This window comes from Populus alba, chromosome 14, assembly GCF_005239225.2.
Source record: "Populus alba chromosome 14, ASM523922v2, whole genome shotgun sequence".
NCBI classification, from domain to species: Eukaryota; Viridiplantae; Streptophyta; class Magnoliopsida; order Malpighiales; family Salicaceae; genus Populus; species Populus alba.
Window position 1 is genome coordinate 22660331 of NC_133297.1, and position 13633 is coordinate 22673963.

Below are 13633 nucleotides of genomic sequence, written 5' to 3' on the forward strand. Positions count from 1 at the left end.
ACATAATGTAAAATCGCTAGAATCGCCGCACGGGTGACGTGTGACATAGTTTATGTTATATCCAATGTCTTTTCATTTGTTACCATTAACAGGATAACGTGTAACTAAATGAAAACATAACACTTCCTATACAAGATAACTTAGTGATCTTAAGTCTAAGGATCACTTACACAACTATCATATGAGTTTTTTTATAGACACAAGTGATATCTCCATATAGAGTTCTCATACAGATTAGTTCAGTGTACATATTATCTACCAAGCATCTATATTTTTAGGTGTATCTCATACCTCAATTTATGAGATCAACTATTTCGTTTCATAAAGAAAAGAACATAATATATACTAGTCTAATAGCTCTAATAAATATTCATTATTAAGAGAGTACTGATTAGAAATATTTAGGAACAAAACTTTGATGTAATAAAAATCTCATAATTATATCTTTATAATTTTATTTGCAAATATTTTTGTTTCATGAATTTTATCTTTACTCTATATTTATTTATCAAACATTAAATTTATTAAATTCGCTACAATGCATACAAACTAACAAATTCTCTAGCATAGCCATATGCACAACCATATGAAAAGGTGTCCCAAGATTCCCACATAGGCACAAGCTCTAACTACAGAGCTGAACTTGAGAACGAGCAGTAGCAGACGACAGCATCAAGATAGCGACTTGCTCTGAATAAAAAGATGAAGGGAAATATTTGGTCTTTATGCATGCTGACATGTTTGATTTAGAAGACATGAAACTAAAGACAGCACTGAGGATTTGTCTCTTCAAGATGCTATGAAGGTTAAAGGATGCCAAGATGGAATGGACTTGATTGGCTTCAAGAGGAAGCGGTCGATAAAAGAAAATGTCAGCTTGCTAAAGAAGATAAAAATAAATGGAGCCAACTCTCAATGTGCTAATAAATCTCTCTGTTTTTTTGGTCATTTGATCAACCCTAGTGCTGTTGTTCCAGCTTTTTAGCACGAAATTGACAACACAACTCTGGTTTGCTTTTTCAAAATCATTCACTTGAAAAAAAGAAAAAAGAAAAAAAAAGCACATGAAACCCTCAAATCGGATGAAAATATCAATCAATCAAGGTTGGCTGGCGATGGATATAAACCAGATTTCGAAAATACCAATTGATTAATATAGAACCTAAGAAAGTACGACTTGGAATACAAAATTGGGCTACAAGTAGTTTAATGGTAGAAAAATCACTTTACTCGTCCCTTACTATGCTTTCCTTCTGCGCGTATTGTTGTACATTGCACTGGAGGTCCCTAACTTACCCTTTGATGTTGTCATCCAAAATAATATTGCCATGCAACAGCAAGTGCAGCCATTAACAAGACTTTTAGTACTAATTTAGAATTTATCAAGGGTGATGATTCTGAAGGTGATTGGGAAGGCTCCTGTGATCTTCCTCTAAGCTTGGTTGACAGTCTGGACAGCAGTTCAGAAGGGCGACCGGTTTTTACAGCAGCAGCTGCAAATGGAGGAATGAAAGACAAAGATCAGGAGCCCAGTACATGTGCAAGTCGAGCCAATAAAAAACTGTTATTCAAAAGATAGTGTCACTTTTTAGATATTGGAAATGATTAGCTCAAAACAAATGTCTTGGATCGACGCATTTTAATGTGCATTGATATCATCCCATAATTAACATTTTAATTCAGCAATTTAATTTTTTCGTTGATTCACTAACATTTAGATTGTAATTATAGAATTAATTAAAGAGAGAGGGCCTTCCATAGACCATATCTACAGACCATATTCCAGTGATCCTGCAACAACACAGTTCAAGCCATGAAGTTACCTTTGCTTTTAAGAAGTCTTTCCTTCTCTCCAACCCGCTGCCGAAGTACATTGAGCAGCGACCCAAAATACAGAGCAAACACTGTGCATGTGATAGTGATGACATTGTATGGCATGCTAAAATCAGGAGTTGTCAAAGGTACAAGTAATACTTCAGTGTACGAGAGAACAGGACTGCTTTCCTGCATCACAAATCTACAATCAATCCAATAAACTTGGATTGTTCAATATGAAGCACATGAGAATCTCGAATATCATATCACCTGAAATTTAGACAGCATGGGTGATTTTCTCTCAGAGTCGTTGCTAGGGAAATGCATACTTGCATGGAAGTTGGGAAAGATTATTGCAGCTGATGGAATATCAAATCCTTGATTGGCATCTGGAGGGTATTCATCAATGTGCAAAAAACCCTGTTGACATATCATAAAGCAGTAGATAAGAAACACAATTCCAATGCAGCTTGGCTGTCTTAGAAACATCACAAGTCCTGTGCATGTGATCATTAATAACTGTATGTTTTTCCATTCTGCTAGACTATTACTATCTTTCTCTATGCGTTAGGTGCAACAGAAAATCATCACTATAGCAAGATTCAGTACATTGGAGCATTTAGATGACTTGATTCGAAGCCCTATGTTCATTGAGAAAGCTACTATAATGTGCTTCTAGTATCCAGCAGATTAACTAAAAAAAAAAAATGTCTATTCAAAGCAGTGTCCATGTCAAGTAAATCAGGGAGAATCTGAGATTAAAAATAAAAAAATCTTGCAGACAGGAAATTATAATCTATTTGCCCTTAGCCACTGTTTCCATGGTTTGGCTTCCCAGAGGATGTTATTGACCATTGTACATATTTTATGACACTCGAATTCATTCACTAATCACTCTATAATTCTAATTCCAAGTCAAACTTGAAAACATGAAGTGTTACGCATACCTTATCAAAATCTAATGTCAAAGCAGCTGATTTCACACCACAAGGAAGCTTCAGTACCATCTCCATCATACCAGGGGATATCTTGTCTTTGGAAGGCATAACATGTATCTTTTCCACAAAAGCTCCAACTGCCTTCAGTTGATCATCCACAAACAGCTGGAGAGAATGATAATATACCCTGATATACCAAGGGACAATTTGGAAAATATTAACATGCAACTCACATCCATCACTAGCACTATCAGCAACCGGGGAACTGTCATTCAAATCTGTAGATTTCAACAAGATAGCAATTGCACCTCTTTCATTCCCGCTTCCCATCAAAAATCTAGTAGCATGTAATGGAGCTTGTTGACATGACCATATTACAGGAAATTTCCATGTCAGGCCTAGATCAAATGGTTTAGAGTTGCTGTACTTGTCAACTGAAAATTCATAAAGTAAAGAGGAGCCTATTCCATGCCTACTATTTTCTTCTGTAAGTACCCTGTCTGGATTAAATGACAATTCAAAGTTGGCTTCAACATCATACCCTTCAGAGCCAATATTTTTCTTCAGTTCAGAAACTAGGCCTCTCTCAAGCTGAAGATATACTTTACTAGACTTAGCAAGAGCACACCTCCCATTGACTTTCCTACCAAAAATTGAACTCAAAGACCAGCTTGGTTGAAGATACGATTCACTAATATGAGTCAAGCTAGTTCTTTGACTACTGGGATGAAGAACAACAGTAAGTGTTTGTTCTAGAACAATGCCCGGATTCAACCCCTCAAGATCGGATGCATTTGAAGTCAAATGCAGTCGCTGAGAATGATAAAAACTTGTATAAATTGATGGCCTGTCCATTAAGGCAGAAAGCCCAGCATTATCTCGACAAGGAAGGAGCTTCAACCATGGAGTTAGGTTCTCAGTGCAAACAGCCTCACGGGGCAGCATACCATACCTCAGACTGCCAGAGGCTTGCCTAAAGCTCCATTCAGGGGCAGAATACATGGTAGATGACTCGAGGAAATTAATTGAAGCACAGAAAAGACCTGAAAGGGTATGGGTTAAATTCTTCCAAGAAGCATCAACTTGCTCTTTAGGAACATCAAAGACAGCCCACAACTCAACTCCAGGAGGCTTAGCATTGTTGCTTGACATGGTGTCAAACCCACCCCAGCGTTCATAGTTCCACCGACCTTGTGTGAACGATAATTCCATTTCCTTGACCCGGAATTTCTCCACCTGTCCAGGTTAAACTTTCCACGATTTATATACACTACACTAGCTTCAATCCAGGAAGATATATATATATATATATATATATTGACATAACATAAAGTCTACAATTGAAGGGAGCGGAGCAATTAGTGTAAGAAAAATAACACAAATTCAAATTTAACAATACAACTACTACTCTAAATATCAAGTTTCACACTCTTCCTTTACCTTTTAAAAAAAACAAAACAAATTGTGGAAAGTGAGTCAAACAAAACTATTACCATCTGAGAAATGGCTTTAGGGAAGAGATGATGGTGGCGGCGGCCATTGGAATTGCAAGGAGGAGCTCTAGTTTCAAAGTGGAAATGAGCCAACACTTTCCGATCAGGCAACGGCTTCAACAACAATTCCTCTTGGAACTCTTCTTTATCTACTGCCGATCCAGAGGCTTTTGTTGAAGATAACAGTAAAAAGAGTAAGAAAGCCCATCTTGGTGGAAGTTCCATTGATTCAGTAAGAGAGGGTGGCGACTCAGTGGGTCAGTGTTGTGAGCTGGAAACAATCCGCCGTTCGAGAGTTGAGAGACCACACCAACCTACGCTCCCCTTTCTATTTGAATCTTGATTCCGACTCGCAGCGTTCAGCTTATGGTCTTCCTTCTGGTTCTCTGGCACAACATCCTACTTATAGGCATTGTTACCGACCGCCTCGGGGAAAGACCTGAAAAAAGAGCCAGATCGTTGGATCAGTGAGATAACCCTTCGATGATGTTTGATGGAAAAACATTATTTTTAATATAGTAAATTAAAACAATTTAAAAATAAAAAAAAAAATTAATTTTAAAAACATCAAGTATTTAAAAAATACTATTTAAAACACACGATATCAAAATGCCTTTATATATATCATGGGGCCAATTATTTTTAGTATTGTTTATCATGTTTATTTTTAGATTATTTAAAATATAATCAAGTTAAATAGCTTATTTAGTTTAACTAATTTTTTTTAAAAAAAAGTAATTAAAAATATCATATAAGTATTTGGTAAGGATTTCAATTATACCAAATGGCTTATATAGCATTTCTATTTGCTTTAAAAAAACTTATGTATAAGTTATTGTTTCTTTTTTTATTTTATTATTTAAAAGAAATTGTGTATCATTTAAAGTATTCATAAAATTTATATTTACTTAAAAATACTCTTACGTGGTATTTTAAATCTTGTTTTTTTTTTCTACCTAAATCATTTATAAAATTATGTTTTTTTATCAATGAAAAGAAGATGTTTTCAAGTAATTTATTTTATTTTTTCCTAAAAAATCATAAATTAAGTTACATATTCAAGAATAATTTTAATTTAAATAGCATGGTAATAAATTAATAAATAATTAGATAATTTTAGTGACAACATAATATCAACAATTTAATACAAGTTAATTACACGTGTTATGTTACATGTAGAATTTCAAGTTAATTTCTAATATAATAAAAGAATATATGTTAACATATTTTTTGGCATCATGGGAAATCTTAATTAATAATTGAAAAGTTAATGTTTATATTTAATAAAATAAATTAAAAATTATATGAACTAATAAATCATAAAAAAAATTATTAATGTTAACTAAAGATCCATGAACTTCTATATCCTTGTTTCTAACAAGAAAAAACATTAAAATCATCTTAAAAATTCAAAATCAAATCAAATAAAAACAATTTTTTAAGCTATGGTTTATATTTTCCAGTAACATTGATTATGGGAACCACCTTCATTGGGTTTATTTCTCAAAGCTAAATTAATAGACACCAAAATTGAAATTATTGGTGGTCGAAAGCTTTTTATGACTTTCTCTCTCCTTTTTCAATATTTAGGAACTAAAATATATATATATATATAATAAAAGTTTTGAACCTAAACAGAAAATCTAAAAACATGAAATTGAATGTAAAATAAAATAAAATTAAGGGACTGAAATGTAGATTTACCTGCCTCTTATATGCATGATAACATGCTACTAGAGAGAATGAGAAAATGTAGGACAAAAACATAATAACTTTTAAGGTTTAAATTGAAAGAAAATAAAAATCAATGACCAATAACGAGGAACCCAAAGGGACCTAATAGTGTTTTACATAGCAAAACACAAGTTTAGTTTTAATTGTTAATGTGAATATTTAGTTTTACAGCATTCAGCAATCACAACTCCACGATCACGTAGCAAGAGGAAACAAACTTTTTATCATCTTACGACAAATATAAATGAATTTGCATTACATTCAAACTTTTTTTAAAAGGTAATTTCTATCTAATAAATCACATATCTTCCAATAAATTAATATTTTTTACGGAAGACTTTATTGAAAAATTGACTAAAGTTAAAAATTGCTAGAGCAGCAATATCAAAAGTATTTAATTATTTTAAATTCTAGGTTGCTCATATGATGACCACTGAAGGCTTACATGATCATTAACTTCAGGACCCGTGGGATTAGTCGAGGTGCGCGCAAGCTGGCCCGGACACCCACGTTAATAAAAAAAAAAGCATTTAACTATCATACTAAGAAAAAATTTGTTAGGTTTCCATGTTTTGTTGTTCATATATGAACAATAAAGAAAATGACTTTTTTTTAAATATATATATATATATATATATATATTATCTATCTGCTTCTTTTTTTCCTTTTATTGTGTATTTGTTTTCAATTTTATATTTCAATATTTTGTTAATCTTAAATTGATTGTCATAATTTATTTTGGTTTTTTTCTATAAAATTATCGCGGTCTTAAACAAATGTTTAGGTATTTGATTGGTGCTCAATTTTACAAATATCTACTTTTGTTATCATATCATTAATTAAAAAAAAAATTAAACATGATGAAGTCCATGATTCAGGATGCGGGTTGATGGGTTAAGACATAAAATCTAGGTTGATCTATTATATCATCGTCTCAATATTCAAAAAAGAAGTTTTCATCTTGATTTTTATTTATGTCAAACCATATTTTTATCGGTCATCCAAGTTGTTTTTTGATCCGCCATGTTGACTAGGTAATATATGTGCAGTTATCATGTCTGTTAATTAAACTCGGGTTAGAGAAGAAGTCAAATGAGAAGGTTTCAAAGTTGACTCATTGAGTTTTGTTTAATAACAATGCCAAATAATTTTTTTAAAAAAAAAATTCATCTTTTATTTTTTTTTCTTTTTATTGAATCCTTTTGGATTTTTTTTTTATCATCCTTCAATATTTGTTGATTTTGAATTGTTCTTCATAATTTATCTTAGTTTTCTTTTCTATGAGGTTATAGTAGTCTCAAACAAACATCTTAATATTTGGTTAGTGCTAAATTTCATTAGCGTTTATTTTTGTTCAAAGTAAAAAAATAGTTTTTTTTAAAATAAAGTTGTAAAGCCTAGTAAAGTCTATGATTTGAATCGCAGGTTTCAGGGGTTAAGCTGTGAATCTCAAGTCGATCTAATATATTATTATCTTAATATTAAAAAAAAAATTATTATAATCTCTTAATATTTTGCTTCCAATAAAAGATTATCATGCAAAGCATTGCCCAGGTTAGAGGTGTTAGGCCTTTGACTACCTATTCATCTAAAACGCAAGTGTTTTTTTAAAAATTATGATAATCTCTCAATATTTTTTTACATGTGACTAAAGGAAGAAATATTAATTAGTGTGAAAATATCATGTCAAAAATCAATTAAAAATAACAAAATGAAATTTTATTTTCATTAAATATTCATGAGCACAATTTTATTTTCTTTTACATATTAGGAATCTAATAATTAAAAAAACTTGACATCCCTATATAAATCTATATTATTATGGAAAAAATTAAATATCATGTTAAATATTTTGTTTATAGTGCATTATCATCAAAATCTAAAAAAACCAATTTTGAAAACAAAAACTATAGATTAAGTTCAAGAGCCTGTGTATAGGAGATTAAATCTACATGCCTATCCTAAAAAAAAAAAAAAGCTTGGTATGCATGGGTCCTACAAAGAGGAATATTGTTAAAGGTTGCAAAAAACCCTAAGATGGAATGGTGTCTAAAGGGTCTAGAAACAATTGTTTTTATTGGATTGAAAATTACCCTTTCTTTAAATGATAACATGTGGATTGGGGATGAGAAATAGCTGGCCTTTACTTATAAACCCATGAAAATGGTAACAATTGGGCTTGGTCAAACTAACTAGATTTGGCCAATTAAGGATAGATTTTTATTTAAATTTTAAATTAGCCCTTATCAAGGTTATTTAAAAAAGGTTAGGGATTTAAGGTAGGTATATAGGATTTTAAAGTTTAAGTTTAGTCTTTGGGAGGCCCGATGACCTTCGATGGGTCACTAAAATTCTTTTTTTTTAATTGCATGTTTCTTGTAATTGCAATTTCAATTCAATAAAACAAAAACATTCCATTTAGTATTACAATTGGAATAACCCAATTCCACAATTAAAAAATCCAAGATTGTTACAAGTTTGGTATCAAAGTTGTGATTTATTGCTGATAGAACTAGGATGTCACAACTTTTAGAAATATTGAAAATATGAACATTAATAAAAAGAACATCAACATCAATAACAAGCACAACAAAAGGTATTAGATGATATGATACAACAATTACAACATATGTTAACCAACATAGATCATATTACCAAATCTCAATGGAAGAGACAAATGAAGTCCCCTCCTAACCATTTACATTAATCAATAGGTATCAAAGATAGGATTTTGAACCATATATGGAATAACAACTCCAACTTAAATCTATAAAACTAAATTTTCCACAATTCAGTGGTAAGGACCCTATAAAATGGGTTTACAATGCTAGTCATTACTTCAACTACTATAATACAAACCATCAACACCATCTGTTTATGACTAGATTTAACATGAAAGGTAAGGTCATCTTATGGTTTCAACAAATGAAAGAATTAACGGCTATGACAAGTTGTGACTCTTTTATGAAAGTCTTATAGGTTAGATTTGAGACCTCATCTTATGATGATCCCATGAAGGCCTTGATTAATATAAAGCAGACTTTTATTATAGAAAATTACAAAACTCATTTAAGGTTCTATAAAATAGAGTTCAGGGGTTATTAGATGGTTACAAGTTAAGTTGTGTTCTAGAAAGCCTTAAAAAGATATTAAATTAGGGGTTCAAATGATGAACCCATTAAATTTGGTGGCAACTTATGGTTTAGCCATGATATATAAGGATCACCTCTCAACATTGTATAGGTTGTAGAGGCCTAATACTAGAGGAGGGCTAAAAAGGGCAATTCAATTAGGTTAGTCGAAATTGAAGCATAAAAGCAGTCCAACCATATAGAAATTATCTCAAGCTTAGTTGAGACAAAAATAATAAGAAAGGCCTTTGTTTCAAATGTAATGGTAGGTGGAGTCCAAACCATAGTTATATTGGCCCATTTAAGTGTAATGGTAGGTGGAGTCCAGACCATAGTTATATTGGCCCAAAACAATTTTTGATTAAATAAATAGAAAATTGTGAGGAAAATGAAGGAATTGCTACTATAAGAGACTTAATAAGCTTACAAGTTTACAAGATGTCGATGATAATAAGGCTGAGATTTCCCTTCATGCCATATTCGGAAGTTCAAATCCTTGAACTATAAGGATTGAGATAACTATTAACAATCAACAATCATTGCTTTAGTAGATATTAGAAGCACATGTAATTTCATTCATCTTAAGGTTATATGAAAGTTGAGAGTTAAGGTGGAAGAACACAACTTAGTGGGGGTTAAGATTGATGATGGCACTAGTATCTTTAGTAAAGGTTGTTGTTCAAGGTTAAACTTTGAGGTTCAAAGAATTTAGTTTCAAATGTGGGCCCTATTAATTCAACATATAGGGTGAGATATGGTTTTTGGAATTCAATGGCTCAAGGAATTAGGTCTTATTGTATGAAACTTCTCTAAATTAAATGTGATCTAGTATAAAGGACTTTATGTCAAACTATAATGTTTGGAGGTCCAGGAGTTAGTAGTGAATTGCTATTACAAATATAGAAAATGAAAGGTGAGGTCCAGATTCCTAAGAAGGGTCCTAAATAGATTTAGGATCAGGACTTTAAAAAGGTTTTAGAGAAACCTAACTCCTAATAATGATCTATGATTATGCAATTAACCTGTATGAAGAAGTACCACCTATTAATATTCAATCATATAGATACACTTATTATTAGAAGCCCAATATTGAAAAGATAGTTAAGGATCTATTGGAATTGGACAACATTAGACCTAGCCAGGGTCCATTTTCTTTATTAAAGTGTTTTTAGTAAGGAGGTCTGATAGTTCTTGAAGAATGTGTGTGGTAGGGGTGATCATTTTCGGTTCAGTTTGGTTTTTATCTATAAAAACAATCAAACCAAAATTTTGTAAAATACAAAAATAAAACTGAAATTGAACCGAAACAGGTTCAAACTGATTGGTTTCGGTTTGATTTGGTTATTTTATATTAAAAACCCAAACCCAACCAACCGATTTTGGTTCGATTCAGTTCGGTTTTGGCGTGGTTCGGTTTCGATTCAATTCAGTTATTTTATATTAAAAATCAAAAACTATATTGTTTTTTAGTTTTTTTAGTGTTTTACTTTCTAATGGACTTGGTTTCAATTTGGTTTGGTTTTTTTTATTTGGTTTTTTTTATTTTTTCAGTTCAGTTCGGTTTTTCAGTTTCAGGCTTATAAAACCAAACCAAATTGAATATTTTTTAAAAATATTCTAATCAGTTTAATCAATTTTTTTCATGGTTTGGTTTTTTCGGTTTTTTTTTGTTTTCTTAGTTTAATTGATTTTTTTAATTTTTTTACTCACCTCTAGTGTGTGTATCACAAAGCTCTTAAATAAAGAGATTATTAAGGCTATATTTCTTAAACATGTTGTGGAGGAGCTGTTAGATGAGTTATATGACCCATATAATTTTTCTAAATTGGACCTAAGATCTGGTTATCATCGGATCAAAATGAAGGAATATGACATACCTAAAACATCTTTCAAACCGCATAAAGGCCATTGAAAATTCCTAGTGATGCCCTTTAGGTTGACCGATGCTTCCTCAACATTCCAAGGATTGATGAATGAGATATTTAAACTATATTTAAGGAAAATCATATTAGTTTCTTATTATAATATATTGGTTTATAATTCTATTTTAAATAAACATGTTGTTCATCTAAGGATTGTACTATAAACTTTAGGTAAATAGAAGCTTTATGTTAAGAAATCCAAGTGTAAGTTTGCTTGTAGGGAGTTTAAATATTTGGTGTATATAGTTTTGGGGGATGAGATTAATGTTGATCCAAGTATGGTGAAGGTAATGATTAGATAGCCTAGACCTAATAATATCGAATCTTTAAGAGGTTTTTTAGGTTTGACATGTTATTACAAGATATTTATAAAAGGATTTTGGGATTATAGGTGGGCTTTTAACTAGCAAACTTAAGAAAGGTGGGTTTAGTTATGATAACTGAACAAAAAATATCTTTTAGGAATTAAATAAAGTAGTCACTAGTCTACTCATCTTAGCTTTGCTTGATTTTTCAAGCCTTTTATTGTGAAATTTAATGTATATAGATTTTGAGTTGGGGCAGTTTTGATGCAAAAGGAAACACCTATTTCTTACCTTAACAAGGCTTTTAATGGTATGAAAGTTATTTTTTCTACTTATGAAAAAGAACTACTTGCTATTGTAATGGTCATCTAGAAGTGGAGGCCCTATTTTTTAGGACTCATTCAAGATTAAGACTGATTAACAAAGCTTAAGTATTTATTATAATAAAAGGTGGGTAGTCCTATCCAACATAAATGGATTTCTAAGTTAATAGGTTATGATTTCTCTATAAAATATAAAGCAAGAAAGGAAAATATGGTGGTAAATGTTTTATAAAAAAAATAAAAAACAAAAAAACAAATGGGGAGCCATGAGTAGTAATAGTTCCTCTAATTGTGTGGGTGGATGACCTCGCATGTGTGCGGCTTTGCGATATATGTCCTCCCATATCGAGATCTTATGGATCTTTACGATGATGGATGGAAAAAACAAGAAATTCTTAATCTTTTATATATATATATATATATATATATATATATATATATATATATATATATAAAGAGGATAGAGGATTAGTACTTAAAAGTATATTTTTATCAAGGTTTTATATCATCATTTTGCACTTGAAGTATCAATAACTCCTCTTTAACTAAAACATGTTTTATAATAACAAGTCTAATACTATAAGATACCTTTAATTTATGGTTAATGTTCATATTCAATGCAAGCCTATCACATAAATCAAAGGATTGATTGATGAGTTTAACTACTGAAATTGAGAAGACAAAGAGAAGGTTAAGCTTAGAAAAAAGATATTGGTTCAGTCCAAACTGGAACACTGTTCAGTCATTGGGTCATATCTGGAGTTGTAGATCTTGGATTTCAATTTGGTTTATATGACTAGAAAGTCAAGACACAGACCTAAAATATTCATAGGAGTGCAAAACCCAATTCTGCTGTTTGGAAGTCCAAATCTTAGCAACAACAGAGAAGTCGGAATCTGTCCTGCAACCCATACACTGTTCAGTGTTCAGCCCATATCTTGAATTCTAAAAGTCCAAATACACCGATTCTTTTTGTGTTGGAAAGCTGAGATAATTTTCTAGAACTTTCATACGGACAATCTATTCAAATTCTGACTCTAGCAATGTTGTTTTGTTTAAACAAGAAGATAAGGATTGTCACCAAGTCAAGATGTGGCCACCTCCTCAATAATTAGTCATCAAATCAATAGTTCTAAAATTTGGCCTATAAAAGGAGGCATTTGCCATGCATTTCGGCATCTTGGTGTTCAGATTAAGATCTTGCTCTTGCTCTCTTTCTTAATATTTTGTAATGTTCAAGTTTTATTCCATGTTATATTTTCCTTAATCTCTTGTTTGTGCTTTACATTTCTTTTAGTATATTTATATAATTATGTTCTTATCTTGTTTTTTTATGTTTCTCTTATTTATAATGTTCAGCTAAGTTTATTATGTTAAGGTGAAAATGTTACACTAATGGTGTAAGAATAATTATAGTATAAACTCAACATGGACTTTAATATTTTGTACTAACATATTTTGTATTTGTTACCTTGTTCAATTTTAATACTTTGCGTGTTAAATGGTTAATCTAGATTTATGTTGTATACCCTTTGTATAACAAATACTTGACACTTTCATAGCCCAACCATATGGTATAACCGACACCTGTCCTATGAAATGAACTTGATTTGTTATTAACATAAGTTATAATTTATTAGTACTTAAAAGTGCATATTTATTAAGGTTTTATATCATCATTTTGCACTTAAAGTATCAATAACTCCTTAACTAAAACATGTTTTATAATAACAAGTCTAATACTATAAAATGCCTTAATATATGGTAAATATTCATCTCAAATGCAGGCCTATCATATAAATCAAATGATTGATTGATGAGTTCAAGTATGGAAATTGAAAGGACAAAGAGAGGGCCAAACTTAGAAAAGAGATGTTGGTGCAGTCCAAACTGGAACACTGTTCAGTAATTGGGTCATATCTCGAGTTCTAGATGTCCAAATGACCTCAAATGTTTACACAGATTCAGTAAG

The 13633-nt window shown here is 31.2% G+C and overlaps 1 protein-coding gene across 1 annotated transcript; it reads right to left on the reverse strand.

The window, feature by feature from the left end:
* Positions 1-1131: 1131 nt before the first annotated feature.
* LOC118039413 (uncharacterized) lies at positions 1132-4745 on the reverse strand. Its single transcript, XM_035046098.2, has 5 exons — positions 4247-4745; positions 2763-3989; positions 2086-2235; positions 1824-2004; positions 1132-1493 (listed from the first exon to the last, which is right to left on the reverse strand). Exons 1-5 carry the CDS (start codon positions 4469-4471, stop codon positions 1309-1311), a joined length of 1968 nt encoding a protein of 655 aa, XP_034901989.1. The 5' UTR covers positions 4472-4745; the 3' UTR covers positions 1132-1308.
* Positions 4746-13633: the final 8888 nt, after the last annotated feature.

What these genes read in the sequence shown, in the direction of transcription:
- LOC118039413 (XM_035046098.2), bottom strand. Translation starts at nt 4,471, where the DNA reads ATGGAACTTCCACCAAGATGGGCTTTCTTACTCTTTTTACTGTTATCT. An exon ending in CTAAAGCCATTTCTCAGATG is followed by an intron (nt 3,990 to 4,246) that starts GTAATAGTTTTG and finishes TAACCTGGACAG; the next exon opens with GTGGAGAAATTCCGGGTCAA. An exon ending in AAGACTTCTTAAAAGCAAAG is followed by an intron (nt 1,494 to 1,823) that starts GTAACTTCATGG and finishes CTCCATTTGCAG; the next exon opens with CTGCTGCTGTAAAAACCGGT.